The sequence below is a fragment of the Lissotriton vulgaris genome, unplaced genomic scaffold (genome assembly GCF_964263255.1).
Source record: "Lissotriton vulgaris unplaced genomic scaffold, aLisVul1.2 SCAFFOLD_2847, whole genome shotgun sequence".
Lineage (NCBI taxonomy): Eukaryota > Metazoa > Chordata > Amphibia > Caudata > Salamandridae > Lissotriton > Lissotriton vulgaris.
Genome location: NW_028244197.1, coordinates 255,514 through 275,424, shown reverse-complemented (window position 1 = coordinate 275,424; position 19,911 = coordinate 255,514). Strand labels below are relative to the sequence as shown.

Sequence of the window (19,911 nt, the reverse complement as noted above, 5' to 3'; positions counted from 1 at the left end):
GCAAGCAAAATGACATCCCGGCAAGATTCTCAACGCGGGGAGGTCAGGTTACTCATTGTGAGTGGTTGCGCATGCTCGCGACCGCTCGCAATGAGAAACTACCAGTCTGTTTTGAGAAAGCTGCCGCTCGAGTAAAAATCTACTCGAGCAGCAGAAAACTACAGCTCGCACTGTGCAAGATGCCATTTTCAATGATTGCACAGTGCCGGATGCTTGTCCGCACTGTGCAATCATTGAAAACGCATCTTGCACAGTGCGAACATGCTACTACGCAGCTCGTGTAGTGCTACATGAAGTTCGCGTAGTGCGAAGTGCACTTCGCGTAGCTTCGCGTAGCACTACTTCGTGAACTACGCCCACCCTTACTTGTGACTTGAGGTACTGGCAGTTTGCTGTGGTTGCGGTTGTGGTTGAGGTTGCCACCTCAGCCCTTTTGGCGCTTTACCGCCCTTCTGCCTGACTTCCTGCCCATCCGCTATGACCCGTTAACTCCACTGCAGCGCTACCGCTGCCATCGCCGGTGCGCGGAAGGAGAGCGGGAGAGCAGGAGAGTGGAACCGTGGCAAAGCTTGGCTCGGCAGTCTGAACGGAGCAGCGAATGGCCCCATGCACGGCAGGAGAGTGGCAGGGCAGTTCGAGCAAATCAGTGGACGGTCCCTTGCATGGCAGGAAAGCGGCTGGGCAGTTTGTGCGAATCAGTGGACGGTCCCTTGCCTCATTGGGAGGAGCAAGGATTGCAGGACTGCTGGAGCTGAGGCCAGCAGGTTCTGGTTTCTCTCTCACCTTCCTATCTGCTAGGGGTGCAGGAGCAGCCAGCCCGCGGAGATTGTGGAGCGAGCCAGCCCGCACAGGGATTGATCTTGAGTGTAGAAATCGGACACAGAGACACAGAAAGCAAAGAAAGTGAGTGGGTGGTGCGGGGTGGGGAGGGGGGGTTAGGAGGAGTGTGCAGGAGGTTGTGGAAAGGCAGCTACTTTTGTGTCAGGGGTCAGGAACCTTAGGAGCAGGGTCGCTATCTGGTTAACAATCTGGACAGTCTGTGACACCTCTCTAGGTTTGGTCAACTAATCAAACTAATAACTATTAAATAAATAAACAATTAAATAGCCAATTAATCAACAATCAAACAACAATACAAAAATTAAAAAAAGGTGAAGTATGAGGTCTGGATCAGACAGAGTGCCCTTCCCTCCAATGTAAAGGAAGAGAAAAACACAAGGACCAACGGCTAGAAACAACAAAGCAAAAAGTAAGGGAAGCTTCAAACACTAATCTTGCCAGTCTTTCCAATCTTTGTAAGAATAAACAATGCACCAAGCAAGGTCGACTTCCTAAAAGACCCTGCAGGAACAATGCATAATATTCATGATGGAGTAAACCAATTACCGGTACCAATTTTAACAACAAAGAACAGAATAGCAAGGGATACACAAGTCAAAGATATACTTAAGACAAATGTCTCAAATGATTTAAATGACCAACATGATTTAAGTGACTCAAAAGACTTAAATGACTCAAGAACGTTCCCCAATCGAATATCTACAAGAGGAGTCCGACAGTCCACTTTTGCAAAAAACTCAAGAGCAATTTATAAGCACTGATGATCACCATCCAACCGATGCTCAACAACCAATTGAGTTACTGGTAAAAATCATCAATCGAACACTAAAACAAGTATACCAGGCGGAAGCATGACAAAACACCCGGGAGCTAGAAAGAACTACACAAATTTTAACACCATCACCACTAAAACAGTTCCCCAAAAGTACAAAGTTGTGTCAAAGTCCTGAGATACACGACTCAGTAACAATAATGAATACAGTGCCAGTAATGGACTCAGGAACTATGTGGGATATTTTCTTTAAAACATCACAACTCACTTTGGAGTCGCTGAATTATCAATCTAACAAAATGGATGTGCAAGTAGATCTGCTAAATATTATGGCTAATGCAAATACAGGGATCGACCACAAATTGGCCAATCTCGACTCTCTAATTATGCGAGCTCAGGTCTATGCAACCACACTAAATACGGAGTGTGCCTGTAGCCCAACAATTAATAAATTAGCAACACTCCCGGAAGTCTTGATCACTCTCATTGAAGATCTAAAGATTAGAGTAACCAGTGACAAGCACAAGGATACACTTGCACGGCCAAGGCATAATACCACAAAAGAGGAACCAAGCAAGGCATGCATAAATATAGATTCAGCATTTGTCAATCATCAAACAGCCATTACAAAAAAAACTGAAAATGGAGGACCAACAGGAAACACTAATACAACCAACACAGCTGAACCTGAAAAGACCAATGAAGAAAAAATTAAGAACAGAAAACACACATTATGGAAAGTTGGGGGCAGCCAACAAATGCCTCAAATGAACCAGTATAAAAACACAAGATCAAAAACATGATGTACAAAAAAATAATCTTTACCAAATTACCAAAAGCAAACAAACAGTTAAGAGACGGCCCAGAGACGACAAAATATATACCCGATCTGACTACCAGAGAAAATACAGGAGAAACTCGAACAAGCGGAGGGAGCAAATCAATCAATCAATCAATCATTTGTAAAGCGCACTACATACCCGCGAGGGTCTCAAGGCACTGGGGGGGGGCGCAGCTAATCGAACAGCCAGGTCTTGAGTATCCTCCTGAAGGTCAGCAAGTCTTGGGTCTGTCGTAGGCTCAGTGGGAGGGTGTTCCATGTCTTGGCGGCGAGATGGGAGAAGGATCTCCCACCAGTAGTTGTTCTTCAGATGCGCGGACGGTGGCGAGTGAGAGGTCGGCGCAGCGTAGCCGGCGGTTGGGGATGTAGAAGGAGAGTCGTCTGTTGAGGTCGGCTGGGCTGGTCTTGTGGAGTGCCTTGTGTGCGTGGGTGAGGAGCTTGAAGGATATCCTCTTGTTGACAGGGAGCCAGTGCAGGTTTCTCAGGTGGGGGTTGATGTGGCCGTGGCGTGGTACGTCGAGGATCAGTCGCGTCGAGGCGTTTTGGATGCGTTGTACTAGTTTGATGAGCTTGGTCGGGGCTCCCGCTTAGAGGGCGTTTCCATAGTCGAGTCTGCTGCTGACGCGGGCCTGGGTGACTGTCTTTCTTGTATCTGTCTGGATCCATATGTAGATCTTGTGGAGCATGCGGAGGGTGTTGAAGAAGGAGGAGGAGATGGTGTTGACTTGCTTGGTCATTGAGAGCATTGAGTCGAGGATTATTCCCAGGTTACGGACGTGGTCAGTGGATGTCGTGGCTGCCCCCAGTGCCATCGGCCACCAGGAGTCGTCCCAGGCTGAGGTGTTGGAGCCGAGGATGAGAACCTCCATCTTGTCCGAGTTCAGCTTCAGATGGCTAGTCTTCATCCAGTCGGCGACGCCTTCATTCCTTCGTGGGGGTTGGCTTTGGCGGTGATGGGGTCCTTGGTGAGGGAGAGGATCAGCTGAGTGTCGTCGGCGTAGGAGATTATGTTGAGGTCGTGCTGTCGGGCTACGTGTGCGAGCGGGCCATGTAAATGTTGAACAGCGTCAGGCTGAGGGAGGATCCCTTGGGTACGCCGCAGATGATCTCTGAGGTTTTGGAACAGAATGGGGGGAGGCAGACGCTCTGGGTTTTGCCGGAGAGGAAGGAGGTGGTCCAATCCAGAGCCTTGTCTCAGATCCCTGCGGCGTGGAGGCGTACGCATAGTGTGCGGTGGCAGTCTGTGTTGAAGGCGGCAGAGAGGTCTTGGAGGATGAGTGCTGCGGTCTCGCCGTTGTCCAGCAGGGTCCTGATGTCATCGGTGGCGGCGATGAGGGCCGTCTCGGTGCTGTGGTTGCTGCGGAACCCTGACTGGGAAGGGTCCAGGATTCTGTTTATTCGAGGTATCGGGTTAGCTGTCTGTTGACTGTTTTCTCGATGACCTTGGCTGGGAAGGGGAGCAGAGAGATGGGCCGGAAGTTCTTGAGGTCTCTTGGGTCTGCCTTAGGTTTTTTGAGAAGGGCCTTGATCTCGGCGTGTTTCTAGATCTCTGGGAAGGTCGCGGTCCCAAGGGAGAGATTGATGACGTTGCGCAGGTGGGGTGCAATGGAGCTGCTTACTTTGTTGAAGACGTGGTGCGGGAATGGTTCTGAAGGAGGGCCGGAGCGGATTGTGCGCATGGTCTTGATGGTGTCATTGATGCTCACGGTGACCCAGGCTAGCAGGGGGTCGTGGTCGATGGTGTGCAGAGGGTCTGTTGTGTTGCTGTCTGTTGGGGCTGTCTGGGTGTTGAAGCTGTTGTGGATGTCTGCTATTTTGCAGTGGAAGAAGTTGGCGAGGGAGTCGCATAGGGCTTGCAACGGCGCGATGTTGTTGGTGTTGGAGCTGGGGTTGGAGAGTTCCTTCACGATGTTGAAGAGCTCCTTGCTATTGTGTGCGTTGTTGTCAAGGTGGTCTTTGAAGAAGGTTCTCTTGGCCGCCCTGATGAGGTGGTGGTGGTTGCGGATGGCGTCCTTTTGTGCTGCGTGGTTGTCCGGAGTTTCTTCACTGTGCCATTTCTTCTCTAGTTTCCGGCAGGCTTGCTAGGAGGCTAGGAGTTCTGGGGTGAACCAGCTGGCCCTCTTGCTGGTGTCTCTGTGGGCGGGGGGTTTCTTCAGCGGGGCGCGGGTGTTCGCACAGTCGTTGAACCAGCGTCTGAGGCTGTGGGCAGCGTCGTCGGTGTTGGAGGGTTCGGTGGGTGGGCTGAGACCGAGGTTTGCGTGTAGTTGGTCTTCAGTGATTTTGCTCCAGCAGCGGCAGGGGATCTGTTGGGTGCGGGGGGCTTCTGGAAGGTGAAGTGGATGCAGCAGGGGTTGGTTCAAAGGAGTTCGGTGGTGTGGCTGACGGAGAGGTGCAGGCTTGAGGAGAAGACGGGGTTGAGCGTGTGGCCGGCAGAGTGGGTGGGCGTTGTGACGAGTTGCTTCAGTCCGAGGTTGGGGAGGTTATCGATCAGGGTTGTGGAGTTGTTCTTGTTGTTGTTCTCAAAGTGAACGTTTAGGTCTTCGAGGAGGATGTAGTTGGTGGAGGTCAGGGCGTGTGTGCTGATCAAAGAGGAACACACTTGATACAAAAGTAATCTCCTTGGACAAAAAATTAAACAAGCACTCCAAAGATAAAATGGAGGAAGGAAAGAAGCAATCCCAGGACATCACACCCAAGTTCTCAGGAGAAATAACGCCCAAGGGAACCAAACAATTGCACAATGTGATGGGCAATCTCCATCTGGATGACACAAGACACGCAACATTAAGCATCTTTCAACCACTCTACAAATCAAAGGGCAGGTATGACATCTTAAATAGGGGCCACTTACTGAGGCTTCTTCAACATATACCATTACTGTCCAGTATAACAAGTGCAGACATGGTGAGTGTTCACTTTGAACCAAGGGAGAAAGATCCCACTAAGGAAAACACAGTAGTGACCTGGATAAACCATCATATCCCAGAAGCATTGCTCGTGGAAAAATAAATTTTCCAAAATTGGGGATAACACTTATGTATCAGGAAAAATATCCCTTAATTTTACTTGAACCATCAAACACTGCCACCCATACAAAGAAAGCAAAGGAACATCCCCAAAGTATACTGAAAGGTACCCCGAACACACAATCAGATTGGAACTATAAAACCCTAAGTATATCAATTAGAACACAGGGGGAAACAACCACAAACAGATTAATAAAAGAAGATGCACCCCAGAAAAGTTGATGGAGGGAGAATAACACTTATCATACCTGACAAAAAATAACTCATTATTAATTCTTATGGGGAACATCGGGTGAACCCCGAGATAAAATTGCCAACATCGGTAAATACTGGCACATCGGGGCTACTTCAAAAGACAACACACACCCTCAAATTTGTCTCTTGGAATGTGGCAGGACTACGAAAAGCTCTTACACAAGTCACAGCAATAAACAAACTGCCAGAGGGTGACATTATATGCCTACAAGAAACCTGGGCTACGGAACCAGTACACCTGGAAGGATATGCTGTATTCCATAAATTAGCCACTAAAAACAACCGCTACGGAATACCGTCAGGTGGGATCTCGACTGATGTTAAGCACACAAAACAACTGACAGTAAGGATTATTAACACTGATTTTAATAAGTTGCAGCACTCTTAATTGAAGGAAAAAGGGACAAGGGAAACAGCAATTCACTTCTCTTAATAAACGTATACTTAAACGCGTTAGGTCAATCGGAACTAGAGGCCACAAAATCTATGATCATAGCAACACAGTAAAAGAAGCTAATTGGCCTCATGACAAAAGTCTCTCTCTTTTATAGAGGATTGATGGACGAATTAAAAGATATGGTGATGCAAATTTTAGAACTTCCAGATGATATCCGTGAGTTTATTGATTTGGTGGTGAAATTAAATCACTGTTTGTCAGAATGCAAAGGAGAAAGAGGGAGAACTGACCATAAGATATTAGTGTTTAAAGAGAAGAGTTGGTCAGTAAACTAGATCCTCTGGAACCAATGCAGATTTGGTACTATTCGAGGCCCTCTGTCAAAAGAGGAGAAAGACAAAAGACGAAAACTTAACCAATGTCGTTATTGTGGCAAGTGTAATGGCAGGGTTTTTGGCTTTATTTAGCAGTGATAATAGATCATTATTCTTGCTCGCATCTAGTATAGGCCTTCTTGGCCTGTGTTGGCCCTTTTAAGCCCTTTTTCCAGACCTAGAAGAGGATAGCTGCTTAATATGCCTTTATTCTTGACTTTAACCTGTTTATTGCCTATTGGCTTTGACATATTAGACATATTGGTATGGTTCATGTAGGTATTCTGACAGAGCTAAGGAGCATTTCACCCCTTTCAGGCCTAAAGCTAGAGAGACTCCATCTTGATGGAAGCAGAGAGGCTTTTTAGGGCAAAGGTAATGTTTTCACTTAAGGCTGTTGTGCTCGAGGGAAGATCCAGTTAGGACTGCTTCTTATCCGAGAAATGTGTTTTTCTCTTGGGCCCAGACGTAACAAGCAGATGGCCACTGCGGTTGCGTGGAAGCCTGGGAGCTGGCACAGGAATTCGGTAGGAGACAGCCCTCCGGTGGAAATTTCCATGAGGGGAGAGGAATCCATAATAGCGAGCTACAGGAGAGGAGGAGTGGTCAGTTCAGTTTTGGAAGTCATTGCAGCGTGGTGTGCAGTTCAGCGTGGTGCTCAGAACAACTTGGAGCACAGGACTGCTGGGAGCCCAGAACAACTTGGAGCTCCAAATAGCTTGCAGAGAGAGAGAGGATGTCTGCTGGGAGCTGCAGAATAGAGTGCAGTTCTTGAATGGAGAAAGAAGGCAGACGATTGCTGAAGATGAGGAGAGAGAAAAGCAGTGCAGAGAGCATCAAAGAAGGCTGTCAGCTGGAGCAACTGAACCAGAGGCGTGGTGATGTGGTGAAGGAGGGAGAGGCAGAGAGAGAGCCCTAATCCCACCAGAGGCAGAGAGAGAGCCCTAATCCCACCAGAGGCAGAGAGAGAAATCTTCCTTCTAATAGGTGAGGTAGTCTGAATTAGCTACATTTATACTTAATCTTTTCCCTTTTAGCGAAGTGTTCCTGTTATGTGTAATCCTTCTCTTTCAAGCGGTGTGTTCTACCTATAGTCTTTGTCAGATCTGTGTTGTACTAATAATAAATGACCCCATTAATTAATGAATTAGTGTGCATGAGTTATTTTATGATAAAGTTATCCTGGCTTCAAGCCAGTTGCTGTTGAGCCACTGATGGATAAGAGGGGGGTAGGAGCGCTTAAATCAGAGAACAACTCTAGCACATAGTGTGTATATCTTTGTCCTCATACAGTAAGAATAATCTTTCCTGGTAAGTATTGCTGTTTGAACAGATGCTACCCCTGATCAGGTAAGTAATAGTGAGGGGGAGAGGAGACTTGCAACCAAGGGACTAAGTTAGTACACCATCCTATAATAAAATAACCCCCAGTTTATAACTAACTGGTGTGTAATCCCTATTCTTGTTCACTAAAGGTAAACGGCGCTTCTAGGTAATTGCCAGGTGCATGAATGGATGAGTAATCCCAATCAGGTGAGTGGTGATCACATAAATAGGGAGTGAGTGAACCTTTGATGCCAAGAGCAGAGAGTACATTATATAATCCGGAACCATATCCAAAGTCATCATTGTAGTTTCATCCCGAGTAGACAGCTGAGATAATATCCCAATATATATATATATATATGTATAGGTGTTCATAGGAATGTGGTCGTCGTTGATATGCGGCGTTAATGAGAGCACTGGGGAGGATTACCAGTGTGTAGGGCTGCCGGATTGCAGCCCGTGTGTAAGTGAGAGCATTGGGGAGGATTACCAGTGTGTAGGGCTGCCGGATTGCAGCCCGTGTGTAAGTGAGAGCATTGGGGGGGATTACCAATGTGGAAGCTTCGCAGGATCGCGAACGATTTGGAAAAAGGAGAGCACTGGGGCTGCAGACCCACGTGTGTAGACGCACCAGATTGTGTGTCAGATCTGCCCTAGGGTAGAACGGTCTGGGTCAGGGTGGCCGCGAGACCAACTGATGTAAATAAGTGTGGTGTAGGGTATGGATATCCCTAGTAATCAGTGAGTATTCTTAGTATCCCTATAGATTTAGTGGTGTTCTTAATAATATGAGCTTGTATATTGCGAGTTCCCTATCCTCAGGTAGGTACCAGGTGCCTGGATATAGAGGAGTCCTGAGGACGGAAGGTGAGTACGTTTTGGCTGGGTCACAGGGGCCCCTGGGGGCTGATCCCATCTAAACAGAAAATCCAGCCATTACATTTTGGCGTAGTCGGCATCTTACGAACTCTGTGTGCCTGGCCATGTGCTTGGATAGTTTCCCATGTGTTGTGTGGGAGGGCCCTGAGCGCCAAACATTACATTTTGGCGTAGTCGGACAGTTTACGAACTCTGTGTGCCTGGCCATGTGCTTAGAGAGTTGCCCATGTGTTCTGAGGGAGTGCCCTGAACGCTAGTTCCATCTGGCTTAATGTTGCAGTTTATGTAGCCTGTTAGACCTATTGGCTTGAACAGTTGCAGCGTGAGGAGATTGTATTACATCATGGCATTTGGCTTATTCAGGGTGGAAGGAATGGTTTTCATCTTGGTGTTTAAACTGTCAGAGTTGAAGGATGACATTACATGAGGAAGCCAGTTACATCTTTGTGATGGTCCAATTGTATACATGTGTGTAAAAAATGCTTTTAAATTGCCCTTTCAATTGCTTGCTGCATCTGCTTATGCTGTGCAATGTGAAATGTGTTCATTGTTCTATGATCTGTGGAGTTCTTTGAATATAGCTCCTTGTAAATATGACTTGTGAATAGCGCCATATTTTTGTGACTTGTGAGGTGCATGTTCTCATGTTGATCTGTTGTGTTCCTTGTGCATTGCGCCTTGGATACATGGTTTGTGAAAAGATTGTCTTGTAAATATGACTTGTGAATAGCGCCATATTTTTGTGACTTGTGAGGTGCATGTTCTCATGTTGATCTGCTGTGTTCCTTGTGCATTGCGCCTTGGAAATGTTGTTTGTGAAAGGCTTGTCTTGTAAATATGGCTTGTGAATAGCGCCATGTGGTCATGGCTTGGACAGGGCATGTTATCATTACGTTTGGCAGGAGAGAGCTGGATCTTTCTCGGGTGCTTGGGGATAACGTTTTTGAAAATATGTACGTGTCATTTGTAAACGTGAAGAAATGTGCTAATGATTTTCCCATGTAAAAATGGACGTTGGGAAATGTTTCCATTTGAGCTGCCAAAGGGTTAATATCTTGAGTTGAGATGGCAGCCTTTATTTTTTACATGCTGTCAACATGCATGGTTATCTGACCTGACTATAGAAGTCAGTGAATTATTTTAAGGATTTTTGATGGTTTGATTTTGACTTTTTTTTTTTTTGGTTCCTTGGTCAGCCTACGTGCTTTGTCAGTTTCTTGACGGAAAGGTAACATCTTGTGTTTTGAGAAGAGTTCTGTTCATTTCACATTCCTTTTGAAATGCGTCTACGTATTTGTGTGGGTTCACCTTGGAATTGATGTGGTTATAAATCAACGTTATGGAGAAAGCTATGTTCTTTTAAAATGAGTGAAATGTTAAAAAAGATAGCCCGTTAGAGTGCACGCTACGAGCTGTTTTCATTAATTATTTCTGTGAGGGGTTTCCATCTAGACAGGAATGTGCTGCTTTAAAAATAATAAATCTTGCCCGACTGTGCATGGTAACATGTGCTTTTAATTAGTGACTGGCAACTATTTGCCTTTGAAATGAAAATGTTAAAATGTAAATGTATGTTTTTATAAATGTGAACTTAAATACAATGTTGAAATGTATTTGCATTTTTATGCTGTTTTACAAATTATTTCTCTTTGACAAATGGACCCTAAATAAGTGAAATGCCTTGCCTTTAGTTGAGTTAGTTGGACAAACGTCTTTTTAAAAAAAATTGGACCTTTTTTAATTGGCAATGCACTGTAACAGAATTGTTTTTGTTAAACTCGAGCTTCTGTTAGTTACAAAATAAGGCAGGAGAAATTTGTTTTTTGACCTTGGCAAGACCAGCTGGTCTGCGCAGACGAATTTTTTTTTTCATTCTGCAAGTTTCGATCACGTCCCAGTGTGTTATGATGGGCTACAATCCAATTTTCTTCCGCGCACGGCTTGTTTATTTAAGGGCGGGGTGGCCTGGCTCTTCAGACTCTGATCAGGGAAAATGGGAGGCTTGCAGTGCCCTGCTGATGCTGTCACCATTTGGGCGGTACTCCAAATTTTTTTTTCACACTGTAGCATGGCTCTTGCCCAGAAGGGTGAGACTGGCTTAGTTAGGATTAGGGTATGTTAGGCCCCACTCAATGTTACTAAAAGTTAAAATTTTGTATGTTTTTAATTAATTAGGATATTTCCTTTTCAATAATGAAAGGCACCCGGGGTGCTTTTTAAATGGAAAATTTTATTTTACAAGAATAATGATACTTGTTCTCTTGTTTCTAGGATGGCTGCAGTTGGGGTGCGTGCGTGCGTCTGCCCACTCCCTTTATTTGTTTTAGCTTTTTATTTTCATGTTATTATTTTAGTTTATTGTTTTGGATGATGGAACCAGACCAGACCAGACCAGACCAGACCGGGTGATGGATGGCCACATTGGAGGAAGTGTCCAGGATGCAGGGTGGTGGCCTACACTGAAGAATTTGGACATTAAATAATACCTTGGACAATCAGGCCCCACTTTTAAAAAAAAACGCGTCACCTATTATGATTAAGTTATTTAATTCCCTGGCCTGCAATTTTGACATCACTACAAGCAGGCCCCACTTTTAAAAAATATGTCACCTATTATAGTTTTTCCAAATGAAGGACTTTTTTCAATGATGGTGCGCACATGTGTTCCACCGTGTGATTTAAAATGTTTTTTGTTGTTTTAAGCTTGATGTTACACCAGCTATCTTATAGACATTTTCACCTTGATTGATTAATGGGTGGTTACCTTAAATTTGGATTGTTCGGAGTAGAGTGTCTTTTAGTATGATTATGTATTAATGTTTGCCCAGACCTTGCAACTGTATTTTTCAGATTTCACTTTAAATTGACAAATGTCAGCAGGTAGGCCTCATTTAGGCCTATTGTTATTTTCATCTCACATATTAGCACCTACACCAATAGTTTCATGAGTCATCATTAGCTTAAGTTGCCTATAGTACGTAAGGCTCATTTAGGCCCTTTCTTGTTCTCTCATTAGAAGTTGAAACACATTTAGTTTTTAAGTTCACAACTGTAGGTAGGCCTCATTTAGCCTTAAGTTGTCCGAAGTAGGCCCATTTAGGCCCCTTGCTGTTTTCATTCAACACATAAGTCCCTACATCACTAGATTTCACCAGTTATCATTAGAAGTTGAGGCACATTTTAGTTTGAGGATGCTTTGGTTAGTTTCTGTTGTTATCAGATCCAATCTCAGATATGTTTCAGCATTCAAGTCAAGGGTGCTTTGATTTGTTTTTAGGTTTCTATTCCCTACAATTGAGTTTCAGGTGGAATTTTCTTGAGTTGTCATTGTTTTTAGGGAGTTTTTTAGGTCTTGATTTGTTGATAGATTGTGTTGATGTTTGTTTATTTAGATGTTATTGTTTGTCAGATGTTCGCAAGATAAGGATCTAAGGGTGGATGGCAGAGTTTTTTGGGCTTTATTTAGCAGTGATATAGATCTTAATCTTGCCCACATCTAGGATAGGTATTCTTAGCCTATGTTGGATAGATTATGTTGATGTTTGTTTAGATGGTTGTTGTTGTTTATAAGATGCTCGCAAGATAAGGATCTAGGGTGCAGTGTAATGGCAGGGTTTTTGGCTTTATTTAGCAGTGATAATAGATCATTATTCTTGCTCGCATCTAGTATAGGCCTTCTTGGCCTGTGTTGGCCCTTTTAAGCCCTTTTTCCAGACCTAGAAGAGGATAGCTGCTTAATATGCCTTTATTCTTGACTTTAACCTGTTTATTGCCTATTGGCTTTGACATATTAGACATATTGGTATGGTTCATGTAGGTATTCTGACAGAGCTAAGGAGCATTTCACCCCTTTCAGGCCTAAAGCTAGAGAGACTCCATCTTGATGGAAGCAGAGAGGCTTTTTAGGGCAAAGGTAATGTTTTCACTTAAGGCTGTTGTGCTCGAGGGAAGATCCAGTTAGGACTGCTTCTTATCCGAGAAATGTGTTTTTCTCTTGGGCCCAGACGTAACAAGCAGATGGCCACTGCGGTTGCGTGGAAGCCTGGGAGCTGGCACAGGAATTCGGTAGGAGACAGCCCTCCGGTGGAAATTTCCATGAGGGGAGAGGAATCCATAATAGCGAGCTACAGGAGAGGAGGAGTGGTCAGTTCAGTTTTGGAAGTCATTGCAGCGTGGTGTGCAGTTCAGCGTGGTGCTCAGAACAACTTGGAGCACAGGACTGCTGGGAGCCCAGAACAACTTGGAGCTCCAAATAGCTTGCAGAGAGAGAGAGGATGTCTGCTGGGAGCTGCAGAATAGAGTGCAGTTCTTGAATGGAGAAAGAAGGCAGACGATTGCTGAAGATGAGGAGAGAGAAAAGCAGTGCAGAGAGCATCAAAGAAGGCTGTCAGCTGGAGCAACTGAACCAGAGGCGTGGTGATGTGGTGAAGGAGGGAGAGGCAGAGAGAGAGCCCTAATCCCACCAGAGGCAGAGAGAGAGCCCTAATCCCACCAGAGGCAGAGAGAGAAATCTTCCTTCTAATAGGTGAGGTAGTCTGAATTAGCTACATTTATACTTAATCTTTTCCCTTTTAGCGAAGTGTTCCTGTTATGTGTAATCCTTCTCTTTCAAGCGGTGTGTTCTACCTATAGTCTTTGTCAGATCTGTGTTGTACTAATAATAAATGACCCCATTAATTAATGAATTAGTGTGCATGAGTTATTTTATGATAAAGTTATCCTGGCTTCAAGCCAGTTGCTGTTGAGCCACTGATGGATAAGAGGGGGGTAGGAGCGCTTAAATCAGAGAACAACTCTAGCACATAGTGTGTATATCTTTGTCCTCATACAGTAAGAATAATCTTTCCTGGTAAGTATTGCTGTTTGAACAGATGCTACCCCTGATCAGGTAAGTAATAGTGAGGGGGAGAGGAGACTTGCAACCAAGGGACTAAGTTAGTACACCATCCTATAATAAAATAACCCCCAGTTTATAACTAACTGGTGTGTAATCCCTATTCTTGTTCACTAAAGGTAAACGGCGCTTCTAGGTAATTGCCAGGTGCATGAATGGATGAGTAATCCCAATCAGGTGAGTGGTGATCACATAAATAGGGAGTGAGTGAACCTTTGATGCCAAGAGCAGAGAGTACATTATATAATCCGGAACCATATCCAAAGTCATCATTGTAGTTTCATCCCGAGTAGACAGCTGAGATAATATCCCAATATATATATATATATATGTATAGGTGTTCATAGGAATGTGGTCGTCGTTGATATGCGGCGTTAATGAGAGCACTGGGGAGGATTACCAGTGTGTAGGGCTGCCGGATTGCAGCCCGTGTGTAAGTGAGAGCATTGGGGAGGATTACCAGTGTGTAGGGCTGCCGGATTGCAGCCCGTGTGTAAGTGAGAGCATTGGGGGGGATTACCAATGTGGAAGCTTCGCAGGATCGCGAACGATTTGGAAAAAGGAGAGCACTGGGGCTGCAGACCCACGTGTGTAGACGCACCAGATTGTGTGTCAGATCTGCCCTAGGGTAGAACGGTCTGGGTCAGGGTGGCCGCGAGACCAACTGATGTAAATAAGTGTGGTGTAGGGTATGGATATCCCTAGTAATCAGTGAGTATTCTTAGTATCCCTATAGATTTAGTGGTGTTCTTAATAATATGAGCTTGTATATTGCGAGTTCCCTATCCTCAGGTAGGTACCAGGTGCCTGGATATAGAGGAGTCCTGAGGACGGAAGGTGAGTACGTTTTGGCTGGGTCACAGGGGCCCCTGGGGGCTGATCCCATCTAAACAGAAAATCCAGCCATTACAGGCAAGACAGGACACTTTGTTTAGGAATGTCCCACATGCCCCAATAAATTAAAAAACAAAAGCGTCTGAAGTAGCTGCGACACATCTGCAAGCGGAATACTAGGACACTCGATAAACAACAGGGTCAGTTTGTCGGGTGCTTGCTCTAGTTTGGCCTCTACAGTCCTGACCGTGGTCTGTAGGCATCTGTGCATTCAGGTAAAAATGACAGCTATAGATAACCCCATGTGTTCTTGGGTGGTGAATGCATTACTGGATTCAGGACCCACCGGCAACTTTATTGACACTCATTTCGTGAGCAAATTAGGACTAAATACTAGAACCAAGAGTCATCCGGAAATAGTGCGCGCAGTAGATGGGAAAGAACTTACTTCAGGGCCCATACAAAAGCAAACTGAACAGTTGAATATGTAATGTTCCCCTGTCCATAGTAAACGCATTACGTTTGACATCATAGATGCACCACAATTTAGTCTTATTTTAGTAATACCATAGTTAGTGCGGCATAATCCTCGTATTGATTGGATTCAGAAGACTGTAACATTGAATTCTTCTCAGTGTCGCTCCCACTGTTTTCAAACTCACATTAAGGAGGATATTATTCAAGGATTTGACTTTCCAAAGGAATTACAGAGCATTTTACTTCTTGAAGGGGTTCCATCTGAGTATGCTGATTTACTAGACGTATTTGATAAGACAAAGGCAAACACTCTGCCCCCGCATAGGGACTTCGATAGTAGAATTGATTTAGTACCTGGTGCGACCTTGCCGTGCAGTAGGATTTAAGCACTGACAGAAAAAGAAAATAAATATTTGAGAACCTATTTGGACGAATAACTTGCCAATGGGTTTATTAGGCAGTCGAACTCTCCTACCTCATCCCCTTTATTTTTTATCCCAAACAAGGGGGGGGGGACTTCACCCGTGCATAGATTACGGAGCCTTAAACAACGTGACTGTGAAGAATAGATACCCTTTGCCATTAATTCCTACACTGTTGGACCAAATTAAGCAAGCAACCATTTATACCAAATTGGACTTGCGCGGAGCTTACCATCTTGTGAGAGTTCGAGAGGGCGACGAATGGAAAACAGCGTTTCACACCAAATTTGGTGTTTTTGAATATCAAGTAATGCCCTTCAGACTCTGTAATGCTCCTGCAGCTTTCCAATTTTTTATAAATGAGGTATTGCACAAATTCATTGATGTCTGTTGTGTTGTATATATAAACGACAGACTTATATACTCTAATTCTAAACATGAACATGTAAAACAGGTACGCGCCATCCTTCAAAAATTGCTTCAAAATTCTCTGTATGTCAAATTGGAAAAAAGCATGTTTCCTGTGTCTAAAGTGGATTTTTGGGGATATGTCATCAGTCCTTCTGGGATTGAAATGGATCCAAATAATCCCACTTCTGTAAAACAAGTGCAAAGTGATTTTAGGCTTCGCCAATTTTTATTGGTGTTTTATTCAGAAATTCTCGCAAACCATAAATACCATTACTAGACTCCTTCGTAAGGGTTCAAAATTTGAATGGACTGAAACAGCGGAAAAGGTTTTTCACAATCTAAAAACATTGTTCACATCAGCACCAATATTGAGTCATCCCAACCCTACACAGCCATATATTGTAGAGGCCGATGCTTACCAGTTTGCTTTGGGGGGAATACTGTCACAAAGAAACAAAGAGACGTGCCAAATGCATCCAATAGCCTACTACTCAAGAAAATTATCTGCAGCTGAACAAAATTAAGCTATTGCAGATAAACAGTTATTGGCAATTAAGGCAGTTTTTGAGGAATGGCGTCATTACCTGCATGTCATCCGATTATCATCTACACTGATCATAGAAATTTGCAATCTTTACGGTCAATTAGAGGTTTATCAGCTAGACAACTCAGATGGCCATTATTTTTTAATGACTATAATTTTGTTATTACCTACCGACCAGGGAAAGAGAATCATAAGGCAGATGCATTGTCATGTATAGGTGAGAAAGAAACTGAGGTTGAAAACCCCAGCAATTTTCAACCTACATTACCCACAACTTGTTTTCAAGCCAGTCTCACGATTTGTGACGTAATAACTGACATTCAAGATGAAATTAAAACATAAACTATGAGTGAATGGGAAAAGATATAGCCATCGTTACAATGGAAAGAAAATTTACTATTTGTAAATGATCAGATATTAGTTCCCACAACAGCTATTCAAAAGTCACTCATACAATTACATCATGATACTCTGTTGTCAGCTCATCCAGGATTAATGAAAACGTATCAAGCAATTAAAAGAAAGTTTTGGTGGCCTTCCATGTTCAACGATATTAAAGATTTTGTCGAGACTTGTAGTGTATGCATTCAGGATAAACCCCAACATCAAGCCCCAAGTGGTTTATTACAACCTTTGTCCATTCCACCTCAACCGTGGCACACAATCTCTTTAGATTTCATTGTCGAACTTCCACCAACTAAAGATGGCTTTACAACCATTTTGACTGTTAGATCAATTTACACGCATGGCTCATTTTATTCCTTTGAAGCATCTTCCTTATGCTATGGAATTAGCTCAGATTCTAATGACAAATATCATTCGTTTGCATGGCATACCATCTGTTGTCATTTCAGATAGAGGCTCCCCAGTTTATCTCACATGTCTGGCAAAATGTAAGTACCACATTGAATATGGAAGTGCGTCTGTCTTCAAACGGATGGTTTAACGGAGCGCACCAATCGAACAATACTTACCATGCATGTTAAGGGAAGATAATGAGGAATGATCAGACATTTTATGGGCCTTAGAATTTGCTTATAATAATGGGGAAAATTCATCTCTCAATATGTCACCCTTATTTTGTAATTATGGCTATCATCCAAAACATAGCCCAGATCATGTGGTGTGACCCAATTCAGTACCATCTGTACATGATTATGTCAAAAAATTAGCTTCTATTCATCAAGAAGCTCAATTTCAGTTAGCTAAGGTGAAAGAAAATCAAAAGACAGCAGCAGATAAACACCGTTCCACACAACCTACCTATTCAGTAAGAGACAAACTATGGTTAGCAACCAAGAATTTGCGTATGAAGGGGAATAAGGAGTTTAATCCTCTATTTATTGGACCTTTTAAGGTGAAAAAAGTAATCAATCCAGTAAGCTTAAAGTTAACACTTCGACAACACTACCGGATTCACCCAGTCTTTCACGTATCATTGCTTAAACCGTACAATTCTAAAACAAGTGTAACAAAACCACCCTCTCCCATTGGTATTGAGGGGACTCCAGAATATGAGGTCAAAGCTATCATACATGCCAAAAGAGTCTGTGGAAGATTATTCTACTTAGTAGATTGGAAGGGTTATAGCCCAGAAGAGCATTCCTGGGAGCCTTCAGCTCATTTAAAGAATGCCCCAAAACTTGTAAAAGCTTTCCATGTTCGATACCCAACTAAGTCTAAACCTATTCCACAAGTTTTAGGGGGATCTTGAGAGGGGAGTACTGTCATGATTACGTGACGTGCTTCACAACCAATGGGGCTGTGTGCAATATGCATTGCAACACTAGTTCATTGTGTTTAAAAAACCCACCCCATCCTGTGCACCAGTACTGCCATGAATGGTATTGAGATGTTAATGTATTGTCACTTTGAGGCACAGTTGTTTTCATTACAATGTATATTAAACACACAAGTTTGTTTTAACTGTACAAGTGCTCGTTGTCATAGGGGATGCTGTTTTCATTCCATTTTGGTTCACAGAAGGATTTGCATGATCATTGCACACACGTTACAATGCGCGTTTGACAACAGCTGACAAAAAACTGTAGCAGTGTATCTGACTGCCTGCATTGTTCACGTTGGAATGTGAACGCGCGTGGCAGCCGTTTCGGGTGTCTCCCGCTATAAAAAACACACACATCTTCTAGAAGGCGCTTTGCCTTCTGCTCGCTGCCGGAGAAAGAAAAAGGGGCGTTGCTGTGGAGAGTCTTGCAACTTACCTGCTTTCAAATCTTTGATCCTGATGGTTTTTAACATCTTGTGCTTCATTATCATGGCTGGACCTGTAAAGAAGGAAAAAGAAGATAAGTGAAACCTTTCTATTTAGAGCCCATCGTAAGAAAGAACAGTTGTTAAACTAAGTTTTGGAACGTTATATAACGTGAAGAGAACTTGATTTTTAGAGTTGTTTGAACATTACAATGTGAAGATTAAGAAAGAAGCATTGGTAATGCTGATTTGAACACTCGATTTGAGCACTGTTGTGCTATAGCTTATTGCGTTCAAGTGAGCTATAAAATATTGATGTGCCTACAAGATGTTATTATGTTTTTTGGTGTATTCTGTTTTCTTTTGTTTAAACTTTATTAGGAACAGAGAACAAAAGGCAAAGTGCCACTACAGTAAGTCTAGAGTGAGTAAAACAGATAGAACTCAGTTACACATTAGAGAGTGGTGTTTAATAGTAGTGTTTCTTTTCCAGATGGTGGTGTCATCGCGCAAAAGTGGTGTCATAGCACAAGAACAGCACGAAAGCTATAATCACCTGTTCCACCCAGTCCACTCATCACACCTCCCTATCAAGTCATACTGAGACATTAGGCCATAACCACCACTGCTCGCAGGTAGGCTCGTTATAAATCATACTCTCCATTGTAGAACAACTTGTTTGTAGCAGAGATAAGGAACAAAACCCGAAAACAGGATATTAAGGTTTCCCTTGCTGCCTCGCAGGTCGACAGCAAGAAATCATCGACGTCCAGTATCCGGCCCTCGAATCACTGACAGAATATCGAGGAGCAAAATATCAACCTGCCAAAATATTGTGGAGAAAATATAGAATGCCAGAATATCGAATTCCTATTTTCAAACAGGTAAGTACTAAAATATTGACTCCAAAATATCGTTGTAAAAAATATAGACAGTCAAAATATCGAATTTTTTAAATGTCTTAAAAGTAATTTAAAATTAATATAATAGTAAATATAATTAATTTAAACATACCTAACCCCTTGCGTGCGGCGGGAATTCCCCGCCCATGCTGACTCCGCCTTGCGCGGGCGGAGTCATGACGGAACGGTTCCGTCATCAGCACAGCTCACCCGTAGCTGATGACGGAACCGCTCCGTCATCAGCATGCAAGGGGTTAAAATACTTAAATAAACTTAAAATTAATAAATAATTAATGTAACTTAAAAAATGTTTTTAAATAATTTTCATATATATATATATATATATATACATATATATATATATACATATTATTAACAAAACATATACAATATTTTCAATGTAGGATAGCGAGAGGGTTAAATTTACTATTACCACTCCAGTGAGTGCAACAGTAGAGAAAACATAGGATAGCGTAGGGGTAAAAATTACTATTCCCACTCCAGAG

At 43.4% G+C, this 19,911-nt stretch overlaps 1 protein-coding gene and 1 long non-coding RNA gene across 2 annotated transcripts in view; one reads left to right on the top strand and one right to left on the bottom strand.

Moving 5' to 3' along the window:
- Nucleotides 1–19,911, bottom strand: part of LOC147668128 (zinc finger CCCH-type antiviral protein 1-like) — a gene marked incomplete at its 3' end in the record, with an annotated part of 295,880 nt that overhangs the window by 30,066 nt on the left and 245,903 nt on the right. Inside the window, exon 6 of the mRNA XM_086948763.1 lies at nt 18,515–18,577. Within this exon, the coding sequence (XP_086804889.1) occupies nt 18,515–18,577 (63 nt within the window). The remainder of the gene's footprint in view (nt 1–18,514; nt 18,578–19,911) is intronic.
- On the top strand, nt 6,669–13,395 carry LOC147668129 (uncharacterized). Its single transcript, XR_015304151.1, has 2 exons — nt 6,669–7,492; nt 10,982–13,395. It is a non-coding gene; the product is annotated as an uncharacterized LOC147668129 (long non-coding RNA).